Source organism: Lytechinus pictus, chromosome 8 (assembly GCF_037042905.1).
Source record: "Lytechinus pictus isolate F3 Inbred chromosome 8, Lp3.0, whole genome shotgun sequence".
NCBI classification, from domain to species: Eukaryota; Metazoa; Echinodermata; class Echinoidea; order Temnopleuroida; family Toxopneustidae; genus Lytechinus; species Lytechinus pictus.
Genome location: NC_087252.1, coordinates 20,728,627 through 20,756,468, shown reverse-complemented (window position 1 = coordinate 20,756,468; position 27,842 = coordinate 20,728,627). Strand labels below are relative to the sequence as shown.

At 36.6% G+C, this 27,842-nt stretch overlaps 1 protein-coding gene across 2 annotated transcripts; it reads right to left on the bottom strand.

Annotated features, from left to right (window-relative positions):
* Positions 1–468: 468 nt before the first annotated feature.
* Positions 469–27,517, bottom strand: LOC129266239 (uncharacterized WD repeat-containing protein alr3466-like). Of its 2 annotated transcripts, XR_010294450.1 has the most exons (21): positions 27,270–27,513; positions 25,438–25,528; positions 23,513–23,600; positions 22,704–22,800; positions 21,447–21,555; positions 19,778–19,849; positions 18,829–18,897; positions 18,251–18,437; positions 17,403–17,496; positions 15,806–15,904; positions 15,072–15,162; positions 14,239–14,492; positions 13,586–13,758; positions 11,957–12,079; positions 10,812–10,864; positions 10,002–10,100; positions 9,041–9,224; positions 6,377–6,489; positions 4,894–5,060; positions 3,708–4,222; positions 1,806–3,613 (listed from the first exon to the last, which is right to left on the bottom strand). XR_010294450.1 is itself a non-coding variant. In XM_064103756.1 (20 exons), the coding sequence occupies exons 1-20, from the start codon at positions 27,370–27,372 to the stop codon at positions 3,106–3,108; spliced, it is 2,358 nt and encodes a 785-aa protein (XP_063959826.1). In that variant the 5' UTR covers positions 27,373–27,517; the 3' UTR covers positions 469–3,105. The 2 variants fall into 2 exon arrangements, 1 of the variants encoding a protein (XP_063959826.1); XM_064103756.1 differs by lacking the exon at positions 3,708–4,222 and having other exon boundaries at positions 469–3,270; positions 4,967–5,060; positions 27,270–27,517.
* Positions 27,518–27,842: the final 325 nt, after the last annotated feature.

Genomic DNA, 27,842 nt, shown 5'->3' with positions numbered 1-27,842 from the left:
TATGCCCTCTTTCATAAAACTTGTCATCAATAAATAAATGCTTGAAATCTATGACAAAGAGGCTAATGGCCATTGAATTTTCAGGATTTCAGTAGCTCATAATATCTGATTATATTATGAAATTATAACTTGCCAATAAAGTTTTAATGAAAAAGGACCCTTTATTTTTGGTGGTCAAACATGTCTAAAGCAATACTCATGCATACATTGAACAAATAAACACATAAATGTGTGAAAAGGGACCATAGCAAAGGTGAGGAAAAATTTTCCCAGAACTTGACATTCTATTTCAGCACTCTCAACATTTAGATTTACATGTAAATACTCTCAGTAAAATGAATTCTAGTATCATAAACCTATTTATTTATATTCATACTTCTATCATTAACAATACTGTTTCTATTCTCACTTTTTCCTATTAACATTCATGCCTCTATTCACGCTTTTACCCATAACATTCATGTTTCTATTCACACTTCTGTCCTTAACATTCATGTTTCTATTCACACTTCTACCCTTAACATTCATGCTTCTATCCTTGACATTCACACTCCTTTCCTTAACATTCATGCTTCTATTCACACTTCTATCCTTAACATTCATGCTTCTATTCACACTTCTATCCTTAACATTCATGCTTCTATTCACACTTCTATCCTTAACATTCATGCTTCTATTCACACTTCTACCCTAAATATTCAGGCTTCTATTCACACTTCTATCCTTAACATTCATGCTTCTATTCATACTTCTATCCTTAACATTCATGCTTCTATTCATACTTCTATCCTTAACATTCATGCTTCTATTCATACTTCTATCCTTAACATTCATGCTTCTATTCATACTTCTATCCTTAACATTCATGCTTCTATTCACACTTCTATCCTTAACATTCATGCTTCTATTCATACTTCTATCCTTAACATTCATGCTTCTATTCACACTTCTATCCTTGACATTCACACTCCTTTCCTTAACATTCATGCTTCTATTCACACTTCTATCCTTAACATTCATGCTTCTATTCACACTTCTATCCTTAACATTCATGCTTCTATTCATACTTCTATCCTTAACATTCATGCTTCTATTCACACTTCTATCCTTAACATTCATGCTTCTATTCATACTTCTATCCTTAACATTCATGCTTCTATTCACACTTCTATCCTTAGCATTCATGCTTCTATTCACACTTCTATCCTTAACATTCATGCTTCTATTCATACTTCTATCCTTAACATTCATGCTTCTATCCAAACTTCTACCCTTAGCATTCATGCTTCTATTCACACTTCTATCCTTAACATTCATGCTTCTATTCACACTTCTACCCTTAACATTCATGCTTCTATTGACATTTATATCTTCTATCATCGGTGCTTTGTATCAGCGATATCAGCCATATTCACGTGCAAATGCTTGTTTCTATATTCTCCTAAATTATTTAAACAAAAATATAGTGATATTGTTTCATCAAAAATACACGTCAAGGGAGAAAACTCAATATTCCAAACACAGCTGAATAATGACTACTTTCGTTGCTTTTAACCTCACTCCATAGAAAATATGTACTATCAATCAAAAGCTAGTGACATGTTATTTGCATATCTTATGTGTCTCTTTGAACCTGTGTGCATTTGTCTGTCAAATATGACAGCTGGTTTAAGTTACTTCACACCCACTGGTGAATTAAAAACCGTTACATTTATTTTTCGTTTAAGTTTTCATCCACTATGTTAACTTTATTTCTCTGTTTTTTCCTTTCATCTTCTGTTCCATTGTATATATTTTCTTTTATTGCACTTCTTACTAATCCATTTCTTACTCTGTTCTACTCTTTCTGTTTTTTTTAAATAAATATTATACTGTAGAGTATTTCTAAATTGCCAAATCCACAAGGATTATGTGTTCAAGGCACTTTTGATCATTCTCTCTCCATCTCTCTCTTTCTCTTCTATCTCTCTTTACTTCTCTCTCTCTCTCCATACCTATCTGTACCGCACACCTTCTTTCTCTCACTATCTACATCAATGATTGTCACTATCTAAAGAGTACTCCTCTCAATATATCTGAGTTGGTCTAACTGCTAGTCTAATTGTTAATATCTGTTACCTACGAGTTGCTTCTATGTTCCATCAAAGTATTCTACTCTATCCATTGGGTGTTTCACAAAGAATTAAGACTTGGGGGGTGTTGCAAGAAAATATTTGCAATCAATTGCAAACTTCAGTTGCAAATTCACAAGTGATAGATCAATTTTGAATAAAAGAAATCAAATCATATGGTGATGAAGCATTTGCTAATTTTGTGCCCAAATTATGCAATCAACTGCCTGTTTACACTAAGATCTGCTGACAAGTTTAAATCTCTGCTTAAAACACATTTGCTACATTGAAACTTGCTCTCCTTATATGATTTGTTGGTGTAACGAGTGGTTTAACTACTCATGCTTAGTTCTTTTTTTCGTGAGTATGGCACGCTTTCGTAAGTTGATTTTGCGTTTGGGTTTAGCCTAGGCCTGGTGGTTTTGTAGAGCCCTTGTGAGTTATGAGCCTGCCGGATTGCCTTCTGGGCAAGTTCCTGAAACTGCGGGTGAACAGGGCATTAAGATCAGGCACCAGTCCCCCTTAGATACATTGTTATGTGCTGTTTAATGTAATTCATTATTATTAGTAGTAGTTGTTCATTGTAAAGCGCTTTGATCATATTTTTGCTATATAAGTACCTGTTATGTATGTATGTAATTCATTCTTGTCAATACAAGAAGGAGACCAGAGATCAATAGTCAATTTGATTAACTGCAAGACTTATGATTGATTTGGGTCCTAAAATCATCTTGTGATCAATTGCAAGTTTCTTGCAACATCCCAAAAGTCTGATTAAAGTTAGGTGCCCATTTGCACATGATATTTAACACAAGTTAATGATGAAGAGGTACGGCGCACCCCTGACAAGGATATGACCAATGGGGTTATGCTTACATATCACACACAACTGGAAATTTAAGTGCGATATTAAGTCAGACTGAAATCTTTGTGAAACACCCTCCCCCCGGTAGTATCTCATTTTTGCTTCCAACCATATTTGGAGCAAACAGAGCTATATTTCTTGCTCATCCTCGATCAGATAATTTGGTTGATTCTTGTTCTTGAAATTCGAGATGCTTTCCCTCTTCTCCTCCATCCGTGCGGCCTTCTTTTTTCGGGTAGCTACCCGGAATGCATTCCAGACTCTTAATGTGCCGTCCCATGACCCGGATATGTACTGCAAAACAAAAGAAGGAAAATATGAAAATAATGAAATTTGTTATTATCTTTGTTTAGCATCACTTATGCCATCAAACTAAATCACTCTCACCCTCAGGTTTTCTTCTTCCGATATAACTGATTAGGGGGGAAGCAGGTGGACCACTACACCGGAGCTTCCCCTACTCTTATACGAATGTGCAGAGGGTTCTTGACGTGCAAAGGTAGTGAATCTTCTCTACATGGGACCTCCATTTAACATCCCTATCCAAAGGATGGAGTGGAACAAGGGGGAGGGACACGTTTTACACCCAACGCAGGCTTCAGTCATCCGCCTGGGGTGGATTCAAACCCACGACCCTCTGTTTGAAAGGCGAGAGTCAGAACCACTAGACCACGACGCGCCCGCACCCAACGCAGGCTTCAGTCATCCGCCTGGGGTGGATTCGAACCCACGACCTTAGTTGACAGGCAGACGCTTTACCGATTGAGCCAACTCCCGCCCATTTGTTGTTCAATGGGAAGAAATGGGAATGATTATAGAATGAATTTTAATGAATTGGTACAATATCTTTGCTGAGAACAAAATCAAATCATGGAACCCAGAATTACACAGAGATTCGGTCTCTGAATTCTAAATTTGACGAGAATTAAACCTAGACTACTCTTCTACGAAGTGCCAATTGTCAACTTATTCACCAATTAGAATAAAATATCATTCTTATCCCGCTGCAAAAAGTTATCACACAATTAATTGCGTCGTGAAATGGGAAGCATACAAAAATACACACACACACGCACAAAAAAGAATTTTAATGAATGAATTGGTCTTTGCTGATAAGATTGAAAAGGTATTATGAAACCAAGCATTCCATAAAATTGTGGTTTAAAATTCTAGTTTAGACTAGGGTTAAACCTAGATTTACTTATTAAATACCACCCAGTGAGTCCTATGCCTGAGAAAACTCAAGCTAGAGTAAAAAGCCCAGCGCACACTATGCGATCTGAATTTCAAAGATATTGTAATAACATTTGAGATGAACATTCAAGCCGATAAAATCTTAGAGACCTGGGCCCCGTCTTACAAAGAGTTACGATTGATCCAATCAATCGTAACTCTATGGACATCCATCAGTGCCATAATTTCTTCTACAGGAAATTTGTAAAATGTCCTTTGTAAACAAAGGAGAACACACCACATTGTCAAGAAAACAATGAATTTATGGATATACATTCATATCTAGAATTTTTTGGAACAAACAAGCATTTAATATGTTGACATTGCTGGCCGTCCATAGTTGCGATTGATCAGATCAATCGCAACTCTTTGTAAGATGGGACCCTGATTTCAGTATAGTGATATGAGTTCTGAAATCAAAATTCAGTCTAGTTCAAGCCTCCCTGTAGGAATAAAAGCAATTCAATTTCAAATCACAATAGCGTCATCATCGGCTGCGACTTGAAGCCAATTTGCACTTTACTCCTACCATAGGACTTGTCGCAAAGCAAAATTATGCTTTTATTATTCCTAACACAATGTTGAACTTCAAATAATATAAGTTCACTTCTTGGAACCTTCTCATTGAAAGCAAAATGCGATTTATTGAAAAAATTGCATCGAATTGGATCGCATAGTGTGCACCGGGCTTAAGGAAAACACACATTATTACCTGAACACAATTAAATGGTATTCAATGGTCTAAAACTAGGCTTACCTGGCTTCTTTCTGGAACATGAATGATGGAACGAATGGAATCTGTGTGTCCAAAGTTGGTCTGCAGAAGCTTGTTCTTGCTAGGGTTGTAAACCCTATCAAATGGAGAGATAGAGAGAGAGAGAGAGAGAGGGCGATAGAATGGTAGAGTTATGTTACTTCTAAATTTAAGCAGTGGCTTATCTGAGCTAATGCCCAGGTTATGATAGTTGCGCTTTCGATCCTGTAGAAAATGCAATAAATCCAGCTTTTATTGAGGAAAAGCCATTACTGAAGGCAATGTTTTATCTTTTCTGAATTCTATAATGATAGAAGATACAAATAAAAAGTGGATTCATTATCGATTATGAATCATATCAATATGCAACATTTATATGTCATCAACTACAAAATACAAGTGTAGCATATCATTACTTGGTTTTAGGCATGGCTACTCTGATCACATGCTTTCGTGAGCATTTGACTGGGTACCAATTTACTACACATGGGTGGAGAGAGGCAAATGAAGATCAAAAGTCCAAACTTATACCCCGTAATTCTTTCAGTCTACAAAGTCCATGGCAATGTCCTTTTAGAAACTTTAATGAGATATATCATTGAAGGAGATTAATACCCCCCCGCCCCGCCCCATGCAGTTACCATGGCAATGCAGTTTTAAACACAATTGGAAAATGGATCTTGCGTGTCTTTACCCCAAAGACCAGTATTTTGTGCCCAATTTCATGAGGACTCTCCTTAATATTTGGAACGGACTGACCACATGCCTGAGTCCAGGGTTGGGCTCAATTACAAGGTAATTGATCAATTACGTAATCAATAACTTTTTTTTGAGCAATAGTAATTGTAATTGAAATTTTGAAAGGTAAAGTAATTGTAATTGAAAAAAATGTATTTGACTTCAATTACTGTCAATTACTTTTAATTGTTTTCAATTACTTTACAATGAACTTACTTATTCATGATTTAATCGCATGACCTTTTTCATGTCAACTACTTCAGCATCAAAGGGTGTAATAGGCAGAATCTGTGCTCTTTAACATAAATCTTTATCTTGTAAATAAAGAAGCTTTAATTGTCAGTTTCTCTATAACTTAGAATTATGTTGAAATAGGTGGTGCTTGTACATACAGAATTCAAATTGATTTCATTTATGACTTTCATAGAAAGTAATTGTGATTGCAATGGACAAAAGTAATTGGTAATTGTAATAGAAAAAAAGTAATATAATTGAAATGTAATTGTAAATAAACATTGTAATTGTAATTGTAATTGAAGAAAGTAATTGTGCCCAACCAACCCTGCGCCCGCCTGACCGTAGGCTGATACACCTGCTTCAAACTTGGATTGTGGAGGTTTAACTGTTGCCTATAAACAGGTATGGTATGTAAATATAACACAATCGGTAACTTACTTGATGACGTTGTGAACTCCTGCCACGATGCACTTTGATACATTATCAAGGCATATAGCAGATACTGGGCCATGGGTGTTAATAACCTGCTCACACGTCATTCCATCTGCACTCTGAAACAAAACAAGACAACAAAAAAATAAAAATATATAATAAATAGGAAACATATGGATTTTGATTGCCTGCTTTTCAAAAATGGAACTGATTCCTAACTAGGCTCATTAATACCTGTTGTTACAGTACACAATATTTATGTTGAGAACATCTTCTTTTTTTTTTGGTGAATACAACGTTGGCCTGGAATCAACTCCCTAACGAAGTTGTCAGCAGTACATCACCAGAGGTGTTTATAGCCAAGATCGAAGAAAGCCACCTACGTTTCGACTAGACTCATTTGCGCCCTCTCCTAGCCCGGTGCATTATACCTAACGGTCACTAGCGTACCTACGGGGGGGGGGGGGGCAGACTGCCCCCCCTGACGAGTCACAACCCATGCAAGGGACATATCCCTGCCCCCCCTGACAAGTCTTGAAGACCTTTTTTTTTTTTTGCTTGTCAATTTTTTTTCTGGTACGAAATCCTTTATTTGTGGTTGAAGACCTTTTTTTTTTTTGGACTTGTCAAATTTTTTGGTGGACGAATTTGCCCCCCCTGTGGAAAATCCTAGGTACACCACTGCTAACGGTCCTGCACTGTATTACATCCAGATCCAGAAAATCAAGGGTATTTGTCACAATATCATCAGAGATCTCGGTCTGGTACAGTAGCATGAACCTAACTTTGAGTAATCATTAAATACAAGCTGAGAAACAAGAATAATGAAGATCACCAACACAGATAAGCGTATGTGGGACAGTGTATTACAATAAGCCAGTTCACGGTTAGCTCCTGATCAACTTTTCTCAAATGACCTTTGTGATTTTTCATCAGGATAAGCACTATCATTTTCAAATGTAGATGTTGCGTAAGCTTTACCGGTAGAGTATTCAAATTCTAAGAACAATAGGCATTGTATAGACCAGGTGACTAGAATAGTACATCAGGGATAAAGTTGGGAAATCTGTTTTATTGTCTGCCTTTGGATTTTGACTATTGTCAAGGCTACTGTCAAATACCAGTGATTATGAAGGCTCTATTTATTACTCTTCAGCTTGGATGTGATAAATATTTTTAAAGGAATACATGAATAATCATCAAATCACAAATGCCTATGTCAGTGAATTTGAAAGCCACCTTCATGGTTGTCTCCAATGACCTTTTTCTGCTCGTGCGCAGTTTACAACCGTGAAAAGGCTTATTGCTTTGATAAAGACCCTCCACTCGGATGGAAGAGCATGCTTATTTTCCAATTTCTCTGTAATTACACAGAATCATTTGGCATATGCTTTTTATTTAAACATACAAACACTTGGTAGGTAATCTTATTGGCTTTTGTTTGAATCATTGAGAGATCTCACCAAAACATTTATGTTGGAGCATATCTGCAAACTTTAAATCCACAGAGAAATTTTTCAACCTTTTGGCTATGATAACCAGGCCAGAAACTCTAGTATAAATCTCATGTGAATTATGTAGTTTAGGGCCCCGTCTCACTAAGAATTGCGATTGATCCGACCAACCACAACTATGGATCGCCAGCAACTTCCAACATATAGGATGCATGTTCATTCGAAATGTTTTCAAGATATGCTATATATTCATCTTTTACTTGACCATTCAGTATCCTCTTTGTTTACAAAAGGGCATTCTGCAAATTTCCTGGAGATAATATTATGACAATGAATTTCCATATAGTTGAGGTCGATTGGATCGATCATAACTCTTAATCTTTGTAAGATGGGGCCCAGGGGCCCGTACCACAAAGCTTAGTAATGATTGAATAACAATTTTGTTCCATTGATTCAATTGACTATGATGTACAAGCAATCGTGAAAATCAAGCGTACGATCAATTGCCAACCTTTGTGTTACAAACCAAGGAGTCAATCTGGGCCCCGTCTTACAAAGAGTTGCGATTGATCCGATCGATTGCAACTACGGACGGCCAGAAATGTCAGCATCTACTATGCACGGTTGTTCAAAATATTTTCTAGCTAGAGATGTATATTCATGCATTCATCGTTGTCTTGACCATTCAGTATCCTCCTCTTTGTGTACTGAAGGGCATTCGGCAAATTTCCTGGAGAAAATATGACAATGAATTTCCATATAGTTGAGGTTGATTGGATCAATCATATCTCTTTGTAAGACGGGGCCCAGGGGCCCGTACCACAAAGCTTAGTAATGATTGTAGAACAATTTTGTTCCATTGACTACGATGTACAAGCAATCGTGAAAATCAAGCGTACGATCAACTGCTATCCTTTGTGTTCCAAAGCAAGGAGTCAATCTGGGCCCCGTCTTACAAAGAGCTGCGATTGATCGCAACTATGGACGGCCAGCAATGTCAACATCTACTATGCATGGTTGTTCAAAATATTTTCTAACTATGATGTATATTCATGCATTCATCGTTGTCTTCAAAATTCACTGTGCTTCTCTTTGTTTACAAAGGACATTGTGCACATTTCCTGTAGAAAAAATCATGACACTGATGGCTTTCCATAGAGTTACGATTGATTGGATCAATCGTAACACTTTGTAAGACGGGGCCCTGTTCACATACCCATAGTCTAATAGTCCCATCTTCTGATGAAGTGATCCAGTTCGCTGTGAAGTCACTCCATTTGACCTGTGTGACCTCTCCTTCGTGACCTTGAAGTGTATTTCTCAAGGTCATCTCAGTCCCGACCTGGCTGAAGTGCCGGATGTACACCATCTTGTCTCCGGAAGCGCAGGCAAACTCGTTCCTGAAATATTAGGTAAATGGAAGCAATAGTACAACCTTGCTCTTCTTCATCTCCCCTTCAACTCCTCAATCATTTCCTTTTCTCCCTCTTTTTCTCTCTTACTTCCTCTCATCATTCATAACTATCAGTAATGTGATGAACTGGGTTCCGTTGCAGAAAGAGTTGCAATCAATCGCAACTCTAAAAATCATGCGCAACTTGATTTTCACCCAATCAACAGGGCGCATTTGGGACTTGCGATTGATTTTTTGACTTGCGTTTAAACGCAACTCTTTCTGCAACGGACCCCAGAAGTAGAATCCATGATGCAGAATAATTTTCCTTACCCCATTCTTTCTGATTCTCTCTTTTTGTTCTTCATATCTTGAGAGATGGTTAACAGTATCATCACATTATTATCCTATTCATTTCTTTCTTTCACCTATTGTTATTCTTTCTCGTCTTTACCCTATTCATCATCATCACCACACCATCATTATCACCATCATCATCATCAAAATCATCTTCTATTGCCTCCTTTCCCTTTCTCTTTTCTTTCTTTCTTTCTTTATTTCTTTCTTCTCTACTTCTTCTTTTCCTTTTCATTTCTGTTCTTGTTCTTCCTCCTCCTTCCTTTTCTGGAATATGCATGCACCCTGAAAAAAGGAGGAAGAAAAAAAAAATTCTCACTCTAATAAATTGAGAGTATCAACTCTTGGTGTGAGAAATTTGAAATGAAAACCCATCCTATTTTTCACTACGAACATCACCCGATGATAGCTCTATGTTTATACGAACCTACAATGGCTGTAATCCATGTCAATGACGATACCATCGCAAGCAAGCTCCTCAATGTCCATTCCATCTCCAGAGACATTCCTAAATCTATCAACCAATCTAGGAAATAGAAAACAATGTATATACTGTGTTATAGATCAGTGTCCCATTTCATATTATGGTAACAAATGCACAATTTATGTAACAAATTTCCCATCATCCAATCTGCATCCCGTTTCATAAAACTTGCTAGAATAACAAATTTACAGTAACAGTTAAAAGCTACTGAAATCCTTTAATTTGATTGGTTGATAGTAAACTTGTTACAGAAATTCTGCATTTCTTATTATAACAACTACAAGTCTTTATGAAATGGGACCCAGAAGTATTTCATTAGCTTTTAACTGTTATTCCAAATTTTTTATCGTGACAAGGTTTATGAAACGGCCACCTTTACCACCATTGAAAAATACCTAAGAGGGGTGTCATTCTTGAGTGTTTTAGCATATCCATGATCTAGGAATGCATACCAATGGAACTTGTACATTTTAAAGGGGAAACGAACCAGTAGCCTTAATAGCCTCACCTCAAGGCCTCAACTACTCATATCTGGCCAAGTTCATTTCCCATAATTCAACATTCTGAGCGGTGTAGTTTCATAATATAGACCCACTTGAATGACAACATACTAATTTACTAACTAATACATTCATACCACAATAGTTACGTAAACATGTAGCGAAGCAGGTTGCCATGCATGAAAGTCTTTATGAAATCATCCCCTAATATTCAAACGGAATAATTTCCAGAAAATGATGATCAGAAACCTACCTTCCACTCTCCAGGTCCCAGATGCATATTCTCCGATCCCAACCAGAGCTTACCTGATACAAAGAGAATTTGAAATAAAATGTCTTTAGGAAAAAAAAAATGATGAAAATCCATATTTTATTGTTCGAAATAGACATGAAATTAAATACTCCAAAAATTTGCTTCCCCAATTGATCAGCCGCTGTGCAGCGCCAGAACGAAGAGGCTCTATCCCTTTAATCGTTGAACGTCAAAAAGGGTAGCAGCAACTCCCATCTTTAAACGTTTTTTGGTCTGACGTGGCCGGGGTTTGAACCCCTGACCTCCCGGTTGTGAGACGGACGCTCTACCAACTGAGCCAACACACCAGTGTCACTGATGGGAGTGGTTAAAACCTTGCGAGTGTTCACTTCTCAGAATCAGAGTCATAACATCTGTGTGGCATAACATTAATACTGTATGGTGGTAGCCAGGAGCAGAGCCAATGGGCAAGACAGGCTTATGGGGCGTTGCAAGAAACTTCTGATCAATCCCAAGTCTGTTTTTGGTTTTAAATCAATCATATGTCTTGACATTAATTGTAAATTTGTGATTGATCGTTGATCTGCTTCTTGAAAAAGAGTGTTTTGCTGTTGTTAAAAGTGATCAATCAATTGTAAAATTTCAACAGAATATTTGCAATTGATATATATTTTCTTACAATACCCCCTTAGGGTGACATCTTTTGTTTCTCAATCAAATAAGTAGGGTAATATATAGCAACGGGACCCAGACCGCCTTATTTGAGTCATATGTCATCTTTTTTTTTCATCCCCTCCCCCTCCCCACTGGTAGTCATCATGCGCAATATGATAGCAAATTTTTATTCGGTTTCATATAGCAACATTTGGAACCTACTAGACAACGTACAAATTATCACAGAAATCCATTTCCTCACATGCTTAAGGTACAATCTAACTGGCATCATCCTAAATAAGCACCCAATTTTCATTTCCTGCAATCATGATTTGAGCTAGAGGGACTTCCTCAGCACCAGTGCTTTTCTAATAATCCTTTACACTTCCAACTGTTTGAGGGTAGTAGATTGTTTAGGAGATTCTTCAAGAGAAAATAGAATTAATCAATTATTTTGAACATTTCTAGAGCATTAACTAAATCTGACTTACCAAGTATGTAGTGCCATAGCCATGTTGTCTGCCTACAAGAAACATGCTTGTTACACAGCTACTGTGGCCAGACAGGACGTTCTTACACACAAAACCGGCAACACGGTTTGTCACTGAATCCGTCTAAAGTAAATAAATAAGAAAGAAAGATTTAATATTGCAAGGATTTCATAACATGACTCATTTTCAACTTTCCTGCTCATTGTGTGTAGATAGAGTTGTACTGAATTGCATGTTTTGGCACTTCATGCATATTGTATCTTGTCAATGTTTTAAAAAAATGTACACTTATATATATATAACATAGTTTGATTCTTCACATGTTTAATGTGCTTTCATGAACATCAATGGGGTACATGATTGCACAATGCAAACATCTCCTATATATATATATATATATATATAAAGTGCTACTTCAAAGCTTCCTTTTCTAGATACCTAATTGTTCTTGAACTAAATTTGCATCCAACATTTCTTCTTATTCACGAAGTACTCCGGAAAGTGATTTGGTATATTATTCATTAAATCTACTACAATCCCTTATTGTGCCCAGTAGATTAATCTCAGGATTTTGAAACAGTGTCATGGGTTCGATTCCCAGCCATGGCATAATTTCCTTCAGCAAAAGAAAGTGATCCACATTGTGCTTCACTCAACCAAAGTGAGGTGAATGTGTACCTGGCAGGACTTCATTTCTTGAAATGCTTGTCAGCGGTTAAAGGCTTGCCAAGCAAAGGCAACGGTAATAATATCGAAGTTCCTTGGAAGTGCCAATAGATGTTTCATGGGAAAAGATATGTCCCATACAAGAACTAAATATTATCATTATTGTTCATTATCCACCTAATACCATACCACGGTCCTAGGAACTATTTTTTTTTACAGGGGGTGCTGATGTAAATTTGACAAGCAAAAGAAAAAAAACACACACAAAAAAAGGGCTTCACTAAAAAATGAAGGCCATTTAGGCCCAAGAAATTTGACACAAGCAAATAGAAAAAAAAAAAGTTTGAAAACAAAATGCAGGTCATTTTGGCCCCAAGAAATTTGAAAAAAAAAAAAAAAAAAAGGTTTCACTACAAAATGTTTGTTTTATATATTTATCCATTTGCCACACCTTACAGAATTCCAGGGGGTGCTGCCTATGGAAAATAATGCATGCAGCACCCCCAGGTATATCTTGGGGGTGCATCAGCCCCCCCTCCCCCTTCCCAGGGCCATATATACTACAGTAGACTTTGTGGCCTGTATTCTGAACTTGGGTTAAAATTTAACCCTGGTTTAAAGTTGTAACTACGGTGAGCCAATTGGGCACAAATCCCTGACAAGACACATCCAATTTATTAACTCATATGACACCTATATTGTCCATAATTGCTGGTGAATGGTAGTTGAAGTATTTTTCTTCATTATGAAAGCAAAAGGAAACAAAATAGTAAACATAATGAATGATAATAATAAAAAGTATTTCTAAAGCGCCAAATCCACATTGATTATGTGCTCAAGGCAATTTTTAAAATTTTTTGAACCCCCATAATTTTAGCAAAGAGTTAGACCGTGGCCTAAGTTAAACCTGACTTCAGAATACGAGCCTGTGAGTTTGTTGCAACACATCCACATAACCCTTACCTCTGCGGCATTTTCCAATGATATTGTCTCCTCAAATTCTGATGAGTTGTCTGATCCTGATTCCGTTGAGTTGTTTGCGAGGAGGATGCGGTATTTCTTGAGAAGATCATCGTCGCTTGAGGGTTTCATGTTTCGGAGTGCGTTGACAGCCGCATCGTCGAAACCCCAGATGTCTATAAGAGTATAGAAATTGAAATGAAAAATTTAAAAGGGACAATTCTATAGAATAATTAACCTTTTTGAAAAGATTTGTCTTTATTTTCGAGTTCATATGAATGGTTGAAATTTTCTGAAATTATCATGGCTTGATCAGTTAATGAAGTGAAATAAGAATGGAGTTAAATGGGGGTCAGATGAAAAAAGTTTGCCAATTTAAAAGAATTGCTCTATGATGAATGTGATAAGGGATGAAAAATTAATGTGAAATATGTGATAAATGATGAAAGGATGCTTGCATTCTTTTGCATGAAAGACACGGCTCTGAGTGGCTGACATTCCTTAGTTTGTGGATTTTTATGCAAAAATTGTCAAGCCTCTTCCTCCTTTTCTCTCTTACCCATTTCATATTGTAATTCCCCCATATTCAATTGAAATCAGATAATACCCTCTACCTCTAACAAGAAAAAGACGACAAAGATTGATAAGATACTTACAGATGTTACCATCTTCAGAGCCAAGTAGTAGTAAGTCCAGTGACTCCACGAATAGTGCCTTTAGTAATGCTGAGTTGCTGTGTTTGTATGTTGACGTGGAACCTTGGCTGGGCTTGCTGTACGAGTAGCTGCTCGGAGTCGGGTTGTGAAGGCTGCGCACGAATGCGCTCACAAGAGGGCGACGTTCCTCTCGCTTCTGGTTCTTCAACTGGGCAAGTTTGGTTTTGGCTTCGGTGAGCAGGAATGTCTCTTGGCTTTGGGTCAATAGTGGGACATTGCATTATCCAAATGATTACATATATGGTCACATTGGGGCAGTGTTTTCTTGCTTTTGATTCTTGAACTCAAAGACTTGAAAAAATTGACTGTAAATCCGAACTAAAGCCTAATTTCACTTCATAATCTGGGCATTACTTCATACCTGTCTCAGTTTTCAAAGATATCATATTGATTTAGATATGTTCAAGGATCTTTTTGGAGGAACAGTCAGATAAAAAAGAGCTGATAAGGCAAGAAAACAATATATGAAGAGAAAGAAACATACACAGATAGAAAGTCGAGCGCAAAGCCAAGAAACTAGAAAATACATATCCTGGTTCATTTAAAGTGAGGGGGCAGCATGTAGACCTCATGCATATGACATCACAATCTCATAGCGCCCTCCCTAAGAGGATATAGGAATACACGTAAATGGAGTTGTCAGAGATGCACCAGCATCTCTGACACTGATCACCAACGCATGCAAGGCCACTGCTTCAGCCTCTATGATTACAGAGCGATTAGGCTTATTAGGCAAGAAAGAAGAGAGAGAAAAACATTTCCAATTCACTAACCTGTACATGAAGTGATTTGTTTGCAATCTTTCCCAATTATTGGCTTGACCATCACTCCCGCCATCAAAGAATAGAATCGGGTCCTTCTTGGCTAATAAAAGTAGAAAATGAAAAATGATGAAACATTGATACTCTACAGAATTTTAATTGAACTATTGCTGCTTTGTAGGTAAGCATCATTACTGACCTAAATAAAAGCATGTAAGATACACATAAGATACATGTACTTTAATTGTTAAATATTAAAGGGGAAAATATGATTGTCCAAATATATAGTCGTAATTGTGTGGCAGACTTTAATGCAGATGAGACAGCATGTATACATTTGAGTCGTAAAGCTCCCTGAAGAAAAGTATTGAACCATGAAACAGGGGTACTACATGGAGCATTTAAATTTACAAATGGTTGAGTCTTATTGTATTATTTTTAGAGGCATGACAATTGACAGCAGACTGAAATCTGAGATGTAAATTATAATGTATCATATATGGTTATATATTAAACAGAGAAAAAGAGGCATTTTACCCCCAAAATAAAAGGTGGGTTCAGACTTGAAACTAATCCAGTTGAATTGTATAGTAACTTTCTGTCGGTAAGACACTAGACACCATGTTCACATTTGAGAATTATAATGCACCTCATATGGTTTTACATGCATACTGCAATCAGAAGCAAACAATATTCGGGTGTGTTTATACTTGAAACTAATCGAGATGAATTGCATTGAAACTTACTGTAGGTAAGACACTCAACAGCGTGTTTACATTTGAGAGTTGTAATGCATCCTTGAGGATTGTATTTCCACATTAAGATGTGTCTTCTACTGCTACTTGCTACAACATGACAAGAAAAGAAATAAACAAATGAAAGAACTGAAAAGTGAAATGCAACAATGCATTTAAGAGAACAGAATTAAAAAGTGACCAGCACTTCATGGGCAGTTCTATCTCTCTAATAGGTGAAGAAAAGGTTAAAAAGTGCTTAGTCAAAGGAATACTGTAACTTTGTACAAAATTTGAGTTCTAATTCCAAGCTACATTTTCTGAACTTTCTTTTCGGTACATGTATCAATTTTTATCTTGATACCGTATCTTATTTCCAAACACATGTACTCATGTTAATCACTCCATTTCATCTTCATGCCCTTGGTCTAACCATTCCTAGGTCAAATTGATCACTTGGGCTAATTGACATTCAGTCTATTGTGCAAATGGTCCAAAGTTCACTTCATATCCCAAATAGTTCAATAAATTTTGACTAAGTGGTTAAATATCAAAGTGGGCTAATGACAAAACGGGTACCGGTATAGCCTACGCGGCAAATTAGACCAAATGTCTGTTCTATAATTTCTGTAAAATCCTCACACCTCCTACATTCATTCATTCATTCATTTAGTAATACATAAAAGAGACTTTTTCTAATCACAAATATCATATGGATATAGCTTGCCCGACGACTAGGAGCCGACCGACCGTTTTTATTGTAAATGATAAAACAAATATCAAACTTGCAGAACACCGTTCTTGATAGATATTAGGAATCTATAATGACATAACATACATCGTGTATTGTAGAGTAACAGTGACATGTGAACCGACCTCTTATCCTATATTATGCGACAAGTCATACCAGGTGAAAAAAACAGAGGTAAATCTCGATGAGCAAAAACTCTGGAAAAACTGTGAGAGACTTTTGCAAAATTCCCCTGTAAATTCGTTTATCAGATTTACCATAAAATGTAAGAATTTGAACACTTTCACTTTGCAAATTTTAAATTCTGTAAATTTGTTGTGACGAAGAGAACAAGCTAGAATGATACGCCCAACGTATCCTTACCGCACATTATCCTTTCTTTCCGCGCTCCAATGCACCAATGCACCTTTAACTACATTCCACGGAGGCTTCGAACCCCATTGACCATGCATTCCTGCAAAGTTTACGAACATTAACGAAACAAACAACAAACTAGTTGTAGAAAAGTGGAATTAGGCCAGCTGGGTGTAGACCAGGGTGCCGTCTTATAAGGAGTTGTGATTGATCCGATCAACCTCAACTATATGGAAATCCATCAATGTCATAATATTTACTAAGAAAATGTGCACAATGTCCTTTGAAAACGAAGAGAAGGACACTGAATTTGCAAGAAAACAATGAATGTATGATCAAACATCATAGTTAGAAATTATTTTGTACAAACATAATAGAAATTGACATTGCTGGCTTTCCATAGTTGTGGTTGATTGGATCAATCGCAACTCTTTGTATGATGGGGCCCTGGTGGTAGAGTACCTCCCTCCTAAAGTAGTACATTGTCTGAATCCAACCACTTACCGACTGCCTGACTGAGTTCTGGGAAATACTTCATGTGCTGAAGGTGGTACTTCTCGTTCTCCTCGTCTTGGAAGGTGCCAATGAAATCAGAAACCTGGTTAAGAAAATACAACATACATATTTATCAATGTAGCGTCGTGGTCCAGTGGATTTAGTGTCCAAACTTTGAAACAGTGGATTGTGGGTTCGTATTCCAGCAAAGAAAAAAAATAAAATGAAACTCGACTAGATGGTTCATGAAACAGTTTGAAACGGTTGACAATCCTGGACCCCATCAGATAAAGCTTTGCGATTTATTGTGGGATTATTTCTACAATTGGTTACACACAACAATGAAGACAATCAATTGTAGAAAACAGTCCCATGATCAACTGCTATGACACTGTTTTCATTATAATTTCTTAAACTAGTTTACTCGAAACCAGTTTGGAAGATCAATTTGCTAGCGTTCACATTTGAACAGCCAAAAGTGGTTTTCAAAACCACTTCACGTAAAGCGATCTTGTTGCTATGGGAACGTCCTAAGTGGGGTGACATGTTTTGCGCGAAATTTGAAACCGCAGCGTAGGCATTTTGGATACAGTGTGTGGAGAAGCGTGCTCGAAATGTGAGAAGATCTCTTCCTAAAGAACGGTTGTGTCCTCACTTATGCTAAAACCAGTTTAACGAGGCAAAGCAATCTTCAAAACTACATCGAGAGGTGGTTTTCTGAACTGGTTTGAAAGATTGCTTCCAAGATCACATTGACTGTTCTCATTACAAGTTAAACTAGATTACACTAAACTAGTTTTAGGACGGTAGTGAGAACGGGGTCTAAGCTTTATATCACAGGGTCCATATACACTTACATTTTCTCCCGACTTGGGATCATAGAGGGCTGCTACAGGTGAAGTTCCGGAGGATATCCACAAGGTCTTGTTCTTTGGTACGTAGCAAAGGTCGGTGATGGTTCCTAGGAAGCCGTCCAGTCGGTGGGTCAGCTTGCCATCCTGCGACCAGATCTTCACTACCTTGTCGAACGACCCAGTCACAAGCCTGCATGCAAAAGAAAAAAAAAAATCATAAATAAATAATGATTTCTCGGAAAAGCACTGGAAATAACTTGTATTTTGAACTATGTCTCAGGGGCAATATCCTTTGGCAAGGAATTGATTCACACTTTAGTTGTACTTGATCCAGGTGAGGTGAATGGGTATGCGGTAAAACTGATTCCTTGAATGCACTGAGCAATGTGTTTAAGTTGTAGCTCTAGCTAAAGCTGGCCTGGGGTAATAATAGTAGCACGTAATTTGTATCCTCAGGCAAAAAATTGCTTTATAAGTCCAGCTATTACTATCATCATCATTATTGTCATTATTTTTTTATTAATATATTTTTCTCATTGTGACAATTATTATTATTATTATTAAAATATCTTCTGACTCACCATGTATTGTTTTCTGAATCCCTTATAAGCACCAGGCATGATATACCTGCGTCATGGGCCTTTGGATTGCTATAACAAAAATAAACAAAAGAGAAATGGAGTCACATCAGAAGGTTCATGGTTCAAAATGACTGGGCCAGCATCGCATGCTCAAATGCAGTGCCATTCACACAAATGAAACTGACTTCAAACCAATCAATTGTGCCTCATTGGTAAATAAGGTAATAGCTTTTCTTGGTCTGGAGTTGGTTTCCCCGGAATGACTGGTAAATGAACCTCTTAATAAGCACTACAATCTTGAAAGCTCACTTCCTTATACAGTATCATGCGAGAACGAGTTGACGTGCACTGGATTTGCTGAACAGGTAGCAATTTTTATTTAAAAGCAAAATTGTGCTATAAACAGTTACCAAATTTGATTGCCACTGGCTAAAATCAATAGAAAAATGTGATTACACACATTTTGTTAATGAGGATTTATTTATAACTACATGTACATGTATTAATGAAAAAAAAAAAAATTCCATGTATCACAATACACATATGCGTAGAAATTCAACAAAGAGAACTAATTCCTAGCATAACAAAAAGGTACATTTATATATGCTCAATTTTAAACATAAAGAGAATGAGTATCTATCATTTTTAAATTTTGTTTTACATCAGGGGCCCGTTGCATAAAACTTTTGCCATAAAAAATCTCTGGCAAACAAAATTATGCCATTGAAAATTACATATTAAAAAACTCTGGCAAAAAATTTGACAGAGTTTTTTGTGGCCAAAATTTTATGCAACGGGCCCTAGACTCTGGACTGCAAAAATAATATCCGCATAATGACTACAGAAAGATGAAGTCTTCTATATCTAAACAGAGAGAGAGAGAGAGAGAGGGGGGGGGGGATATGGAACAGAAATGATCAGATGATAAATTGTGGAACTGTGTACTCACCAGAAAACAGGATTGAGTCCTCTGTTGCCAGGATATGAAGAGGAGTCATAGATTATCAACTTCTGGTCAAACCTGATAAATCAGGAAAGATAAAAAACAATGTAAGAAAATGGTATGTGGGACCATTATCCCAACTCGAAAGGTTTAAGTTAACCTAAAGATCTCATGTTCATGATTGAGCCTACATTCCCTCCAAAATAGGCCATACAGACTATGGGGGTGTTGCAAGAAAATATTTGCAATCAATTGCAAATATTATCTTGCTATTTTACAATTCTAACCGTTGCAAGTCAGATTGCACTCCTTGGCCCGAATTCACAAAGATGGTTTTTAAAACCATCGGTTTAACCCATGGTTTATGCAGATTTCCTGTATAAATTACTCTTATTTACCACATGTCCAATGCTGATGCGCGCTCTTGTCACATTGTGCAAAATTGACGCCTGTTGCCATGGTTATCCACGCTATTTTATTAGTGAGTACACTCTTCAAACAGTGGACTCATGAATAAAATAGCGTAGATAACTAGATTAAATGACAGTTAGCCCAATATAACTTCTGAAGGTTTCCATGGCGAATGAGAAATAGTGTAGTGGTTTTACGGTACACCATGTATTCTTTCGTGGGCATATGTTGGTCCTGAAAAGGATGTCCAAAATTTGACGTTTTGACAAGTGTGTTGATTCTTCAAATGATCTTTGTAGGTTTGCATGGTGGAGTTTGTAAGGGGGAGAAGGTTTACGATTCACCATATGTAATATGAAGAAGGGAAGGAAATACAGGCAGAAAGATTGAAATGGAAAGACGAGAAAGGATGGAAAGAGGAAATTAGAAGTATTCTTTTCTTGAAAGTGAGTGAAGTCCTGAAAAGGACTGTAAACCAGATGAGATGAGCTGGCTTGAGTAGCGATGGTTTGAGTAGTAGCAGGATGAAGTGAAGAGAGGTTACTTGAGGTTTCGGTCAGGTTGACTGTCCGTCTCTGGAGTGTGGATTCTCTTCAGGAGAATGGACTCCTGAAGACGACAAATACACACTGATCAGGTTTGGTTGGTCTTTTTTAGGACCAACATATGCCCACAAAAAAATACATAGAGTACCCTGAAACCAGTTAGCCCAATTAAAGTCATATAGGCACCAGCTACATGGGGAATCAGTGGATTATTGGATGATCCCATAGTTTGTGAAAAGTATTGGAAATATCTGTGATACAGGCAACTTTGGGGGGAATGCAAACTTGGTGTACCAGAAAGAAATTCTTCAGCCAAGTCTGATTAGCCTCGGGCAGCTGTCAAGACAAGTAAAGTGAGATAATGACTTCACCGTAAGGTCATTTCCATTGGCTTCATTTGACGTCAGCTGGTAATATATCTTGTCTTCTCTTGAGCGATTTGCATCTGAATGGTGCAAACCATAAGGTCATTTCCATTGACATAATGTAACATCAGCAGGTAATAAATCTTGTCTTCCCTGGGTAATTTATATCTGAATCACGGTGTAAACTTTTTTTTAAAAGAAAAGAGATGATCATGTGTCTTTAAACCAAGTGATGTTAATAAACCAAATTGATAAAAGACCTAGTGAGCTTTCACCCATTTAGTATTAGAAATTCTGAGAAGTTGATCAACTGCTTCTAGACCAATTAGATAGAAACTGCCGAAAGCTACTTACCCAGCTGAGTAAACCCTTGACTCCAGACAGACTATGCATTTGACAATATCTGTGTGCTCCTTGGAGTTGTAGGAATATTTGAGATCTATTAGATGACCGCTCTCTCTGTCTGTGGCAGTGGAAAGAAAGACAGAAAAAAAGCATGAGACTGAAGTTTTTTTTTTCTTTTACAGCAAGGGGAAAGAGGAGAACTGGGATGTGAGGAAAAGAAAATGGGTAGAAAAAGAACACCAGGGACCCAATGCATAAATCTTTTGCCATAAAAAAACTCTGGCAAATTAACTGAATTATGCCATTGAGAATTACACATTAAAAACTCTGGTAAAAAATTAAAAAAATTGCCAGAGTTTTTTTATGGCATAAGTTTTATGCAACGGGCCCCAGAAGAGAAATAAATTGTAAAGAATAGAGTGAAAGAGAAGAAAGAAAGCAACAGGGAAAGATAGAGAAGGAAAGCTGAGAAAGAGGATAAAAAGGAAAAAGATATAGATAGACAAAGACAGAAGGGGAAGGAAAGAGACATGTAAGCTTTAGGCCTAAATGTACAGTTTGAAAATGATAAATTTTAGAAACAATTAAAAAAATATTTTCAACATTAAAAAACAAGGAATAAATAAAATTTCAAAAATGAAATATCACCAATAAGGAAATAATAATATAAATAAGAAAGAACAGTAGTAAAAGAAAAGTTGTATCCTGACAAAGATGTTTATAGTATAACATGGTTTTTCTGTAAAAAAAGAGTAAATATACTCTCAAAAGAACATACATTGCAATCTATATATGTTGTGTAGATTTAAGGTGGTGATCAAATAAAAATGCAGTTTCTTATGAAAATTCTGTATATATGTACATCTTTAACCTTTTATTTAGCCTTTTCTTATCTGCATTTGTTTTTTCATGCAGACTATTGATATTTTTAATACTCATGTCTTGCTTTTTATTGTTGTTACAAAGGTGATTTGTGCTCAACAAGCTTTGCTTTTTATACAGACCACCTCTTTCCCATACTGTATACCTGATATTCTCAGCACATTGTTCATGGGTTCATTCTTACTGATTTGTTTTAACTCATTGATATTGTATATGAATGAATGTATTTGTTTGTGCCTTTCAGTGGAAAGAAAGTAAACTTGAACTGGAAACCTCTTGCAAATTATTGAATTTAACACAAATGTAAATGTGATTTTTTTTCTTGTAAAAATAGGGAGGAAAAAATTGTAAAAAAGCAAAAAGAATTATGAATACGAGACTTACTTTCATCTAAGCTGAAGACCCTGATACAAGCATTAAAGCCACAGACGAGCTGATGCCTCCTAACATTTAAAGCCATAGTGTATACAGGCGAACCAAACTGTTCAAGGAAGCAGCGAAAGTAATGTCAAAGTCAGCGTAAACTACATGATGAAGTATAGTGATATTACAAAGAAGCAAACATCAAAAATGAGTATTGTCATTTGAGTCATTTATCAACCTATCAGTTTCAAACAATGTTGACAATAAAAAAAAACATAATGAATATTAAATCATCTGAGGATTGAAAAATAAGAAGACTTTGGAGCTATAAAGTTTAAACAAAGGATTTGTCATTTATTTTTAAAACGTTAAGGCCCAAATTCACAAAGGTGGTTTTGAAAACCCACGGTTGAATCCATGGTTTATGCAGATTTCTTGTATAAATTATGCTTAATTTAGCGCGTATCGGGTACGTGTATAAAAAACATCCAATGCTGATGCGCACTTTTGTCACATTGCGCCAAATTGATGCCTGTTACCATGGTTAGATACGCTATTTTATTCATGACTCAACTGTTCGAAGAGAAGACTCATTAATAAAAACAGTGGACCCACGAATAAAATAGCGTGGATATCCACGGCAACAGGCGTCAATTTGGCGCACTGTGACAAAAGCGTGCATCAGCAATGGACATCTTTTATACATGCGCCCGATACGTTCTAAATTAAGCGTAATTTATACAGGAAATCTGCACAAACCATGGACTCAACCGTGGGTTTTCAAAACCACCTTTGTGAATTTAGGCCTAATTTTCAGGAAAATAACTTACTGAGATGTGATCGTGTACTGCAGCTGCCGTTGACCAAGCGATGATTGTCCCATCGTTAGACGATGAAAACATTACCTTGGCTTCTGGCCTGAATGAAATCAAATTAAGAGAATAATGAAGTCAAGCTTGTGGGTAGGAAATGGGATGATTTGGAAACCAAATCAGTTCCCCGTTGCATAGAAATTACCATTATAGTAAATGTGCCATCCAATGGTATCTTTCATGGTATCCTTGATTTTGATTGGCTGTTGAGCCTTGTTACCATGGTAGTTACCAATGGATGACACAGTTACTATAATGGTAACTGTTATGCAACGGGACCCTGATCTGAAATGTACATGCATGATGTTAAAAGTCTCAAATGTAAGCTATCTAGTAATAATTATTTCTGATAAAATTATAAAATGATATAATAGAATGATGCTAATGTACTATTCTTGACAAATAAAATAGAGACGAATATTGTATACAGAAGACATAAGACAATACAGTGTGAACAGATTCTTAGCTAAAAATAGTTTTAAAAACTATTTGGCCGCATATTCTACAGTCCACCATTAAATCTTAGGCCATGCATGGTCTAAAATCTGTGCTAACAATATAGGAAGCTAATTTTTTTTTCAATGTTTACATTGTTTATTTCTCTGTTTACTACGTTTTGTCTTTCCCTACGCTTGAATGTTGAAGAAAAGTATTTTATTCATCATTCCAAAACAGTTATGAATGATCTGAGCAACAATTTGTTAACTTATTGAACATCCACTGTTAGAGATTTCTGTTATAACTGGCTATCCATGAATTAACCACAACTCTTAAGAGTTTAAACTGAACAAGAGCTCACTTCAGAATACAGGCCATTTAATAATACTTAGAATATGGTGTTTGTGTGTTATAGCCTGAAGAATCAAATAAAAGCGATATACAGTGTACAATGTTTCAATGAAAAGGCTTGCTCTTTAGGCAAACAACAGTTTCCATTGATAAATGTAAATGCCAATCACTATTTTCTGTACCCCCTCAAAAAAAATTTTGCAGTGAATTTGCAGTCACCTAAATTCCATTTGATTACTTTCCTCTCTATGTGAACTCATTAGGTGGTATTCAGATATTTGAACCTAGGTTTAACTCTAGTCAAATCTAAAATTTCAAAACCATACTTCTATGGAAAGCTGGCTTCATAATAATTTTAATATGTCTTACATATTCATGGCAATTCCAATGTACCACCTAGTCTAATTCATTAAAATTAATTATATTTTCATATATTTCTATTTAACGGCTCAATTCATCTTTGACAGCTTTTTGCAGCAGTATAAGAATCATTTTTTTATTCTTGAATAGGTTGACAACTGGCACTCCATAAGTGTGGTCTAAGTTAAACCATGGCAATTAGAATACCACGTACCCAATTAAATTTAATTTTTTAGGGGGTAAAACTTGTATGTTGTCTTTTATCATTGTATTTTGTGTTTTTTACTGATTGCAATAAATCTTGGAACCAAAGTACTCCATGTTGCATATTTTATGACATCTAGATAGATCCTTGTGATATAATTGGTTGTTTGATATCGTTCATTCAGCCCATTTTGCAATGACGTCATCAATTTTGGATCCATACGATTTTGTCCATTGCACTCGCGCACCGAGACTGCAGCTGCAGGCACCAACAGTGTGCATGTTGTAATGACGTAACAATCAACAGACCGAACTCGCACTGTTTAGCATCGACATTCATAAATTTCATATGAAAAAAAAAATCTGTTAGGTGTCATATAAATCAAATAATGAATGTTTTTTTCATTCGTGCAATGGACAGAATACTCCATTCGGTGAAAGATGAAATAATGATCCATTCAACTCGGCTACCCCTCGTTGAATGGATCGTTTCATCTTTCACCTCATGAAGTATTCTGTCCATTGCATACCAGTAGAGGAAGTCAGTGACCCAGCCTTGATGTTCATGAGTGGTGACAGAGAGCTTGTAGCCTTCGACCTCCCACATCTTAATGAAGCCATCTGTATAAAGAAAACAAACAAAGAAAAATAATTATGAACAACACTGGACCTAAAGAGTACCTTGTGGAACTACAGCTGCTTGACCAAGGTGCTAAAATTGCAAGTAGTGACAATTGCTACCCTCTTACAGCTGTGTGCAAAATTCGGAAGCTTACATATATTTAGTCTACTGACAACATTTCTAAAAAAAAAATCTATAGCTAGGGGCAGTATTTTGTTTTGAACATGTAAATTGTATTTCAATTTGAAGCAACTTCCCATTTGTTTCAGAGTAGTTTGACTTTGTCAGGTGCATGAAATATGACTGCAATGAGGATGGGCCATAGAGAGACCATATTGATCTCGGTCCAAACTGCCCGATGACTGCTGAAATCAAATCCTGACCGTAATGGAATGTGCTAATTAGTGTAAAATCTAAATATTGACCCAAATTCACAAAGACGGTTTCAATTGTCCAAACCATGGACTGGCGGTACGCATACATGTATTTTGTGAACATAAAATTATTTCAGCGCTTACAAAAAAGTCCAATTACAAAAACGTTTTCAACAAAGCCTCAAAGGCAAAAATGAGAAATATGCATACAGAAAAGAAACTGTTACGGATGGTAAAATGTTACGTATTTACACATTTGTACAGGTAGGGAGTCCGCAAGAATTTTCTATCTCATCAACTAAGTACTTCATCAAACTGTCTGATTTTTTCAGATCTTGATGAAAATAGTGCAAAATAGACATCTAACAAATTTCATAGTAATCCTTGAATCGGTTTTGAATAATAATCAAATGAATTTTGAATGAAATTCAGCCAATTGCTCCCAATAGGCTCTGTACTGTAGTATAATTTGTCACAACACACACACAGCTGAAACACACGATGACACAGAGTGCAAATATTTTGTGTGCAATTTTACATTGGGCTTTCTGGAGTAGTGGGGGAAGGGCATTTTGAAATCAATTGCACTTGATCCTAAAGGCAAAGCCAAGGTCAAGGAAAGGTGAAAAATGTGTATTTCCATATTGCATTTGCCATACTATAAAGTCTATAGGGCCTATACCCAGTTGTTGTGTGTCCGGACAGGTTGTGTGTCCGGACGATCAGTTTTAGAAAGTCATTTGGAAAAATTTACAAGCAAAGTTTCATAAAATGTTTAGTACGAAATGTTAGGTAATATTATAGAGAACAAAACAGAAGATGATTACAACTATTGAATTCGTATTTTTAGTGTCATCCAAAGACAAAAAAGAAGGCTTCAAAAATATTAAGTGTCCGGACACCCCACCCCCCATATAGGCCTATCAATTACTACAAAAACCTGCAGTGCTAGTTTAAATATGGTACATTATTCACAAAATACTCTGAACTTCCCTCTTTAATGCCACATCAAATTCATGGTAGTGACCAAATGTAAACTAAAAAGTAGTTGGGTTATTTTTGGCTGTGTTAATTTTATTTTTATTGCAGTGAACTGGAAAAAAAGGGCAAAACTTTTACTAAATACTAGTTTTACTTTTAGCTCTGTGTGCAGTCACCCTAATAATTTAATATTAATGATGACCTTGAAATGTGATTGAGTATGATATTTGTGAACAACGAACTTTACTGCTGGGAAAAGTCGACCGGTACGAAACTGCATTAGCGCCGAGCTTTGTTTGACTTTTCTTAATGGCTTTCGACTTTCGTTAGCAATTCCAGGGGTATCAGCTAACACAAAAAACAGCTAGTGGGACCACTAACGTACCTTCAAATCCTGCAACTATTTCACGCCTTAACGGGTGGTATCCCAGAGCAGTCACTGATCTGTGGTGTGTCTCTTTCAAGACACTCTGTTTTTCCATAGCCATATTATCGGCTGATTATGGTTTCATCCATGGTCAAGACTAAAAAAATAACTTTGAACTAGGCCCTAGTTCTACTTCGAAATTCAAATTACTTCTCAACTTGAAATCCAATCGATCTTTCGTGTTTCTTAGCAACATGTCAGTAATTGGTCGCAGGTGGCGACATACACCGGTGCTTTTTTTTAATCTACCAAAATTACCAAGATGTTTTGTGGTCCATGACATTTCCTCCGAATTTACAATTGCTCCAATGGACAATCTGCATAAAATCTTATCTACAAAACTAAACAAACCATAATCATTATCATTATCTTTGCATTATTTTTAACCAAAAACTAGATTACAATCTATGCTCTCTGCAGTGTAGGGTCCAGGGGGGGGGGGGCGGGGGCACATCCGGCCCGGCGCCGTATACGTGCCCCCTTTCTACAGTCATAGTAAATATTTATTTATGGGAATTTGTCGTTAATAAT

Bases quoted from the DNA above. Each gene is read 5' to 3' on its own strand.
- LOC129266239 (XM_064103756.1), bottom strand. From the start codon at position 27,372: ATGGCTATGGAAAAACAGAGTGTCTTGAAAGAGACACACCACAGATCA. The intron at 18,438-18,828 runs GTGAGTCAGAAG...TTTTGCATGCAG, and splicing joins GATTCAGAAAACAATACATG to GCTTGTGACTGGGTCGTTCG. The intron at 9,225-10,001 runs GTTCGTATAAAC...CTAATATTTCAG, and splicing joins ATGGATTACAGCCATTGTAG to GAACGAGTTTGCCTGCGCTT.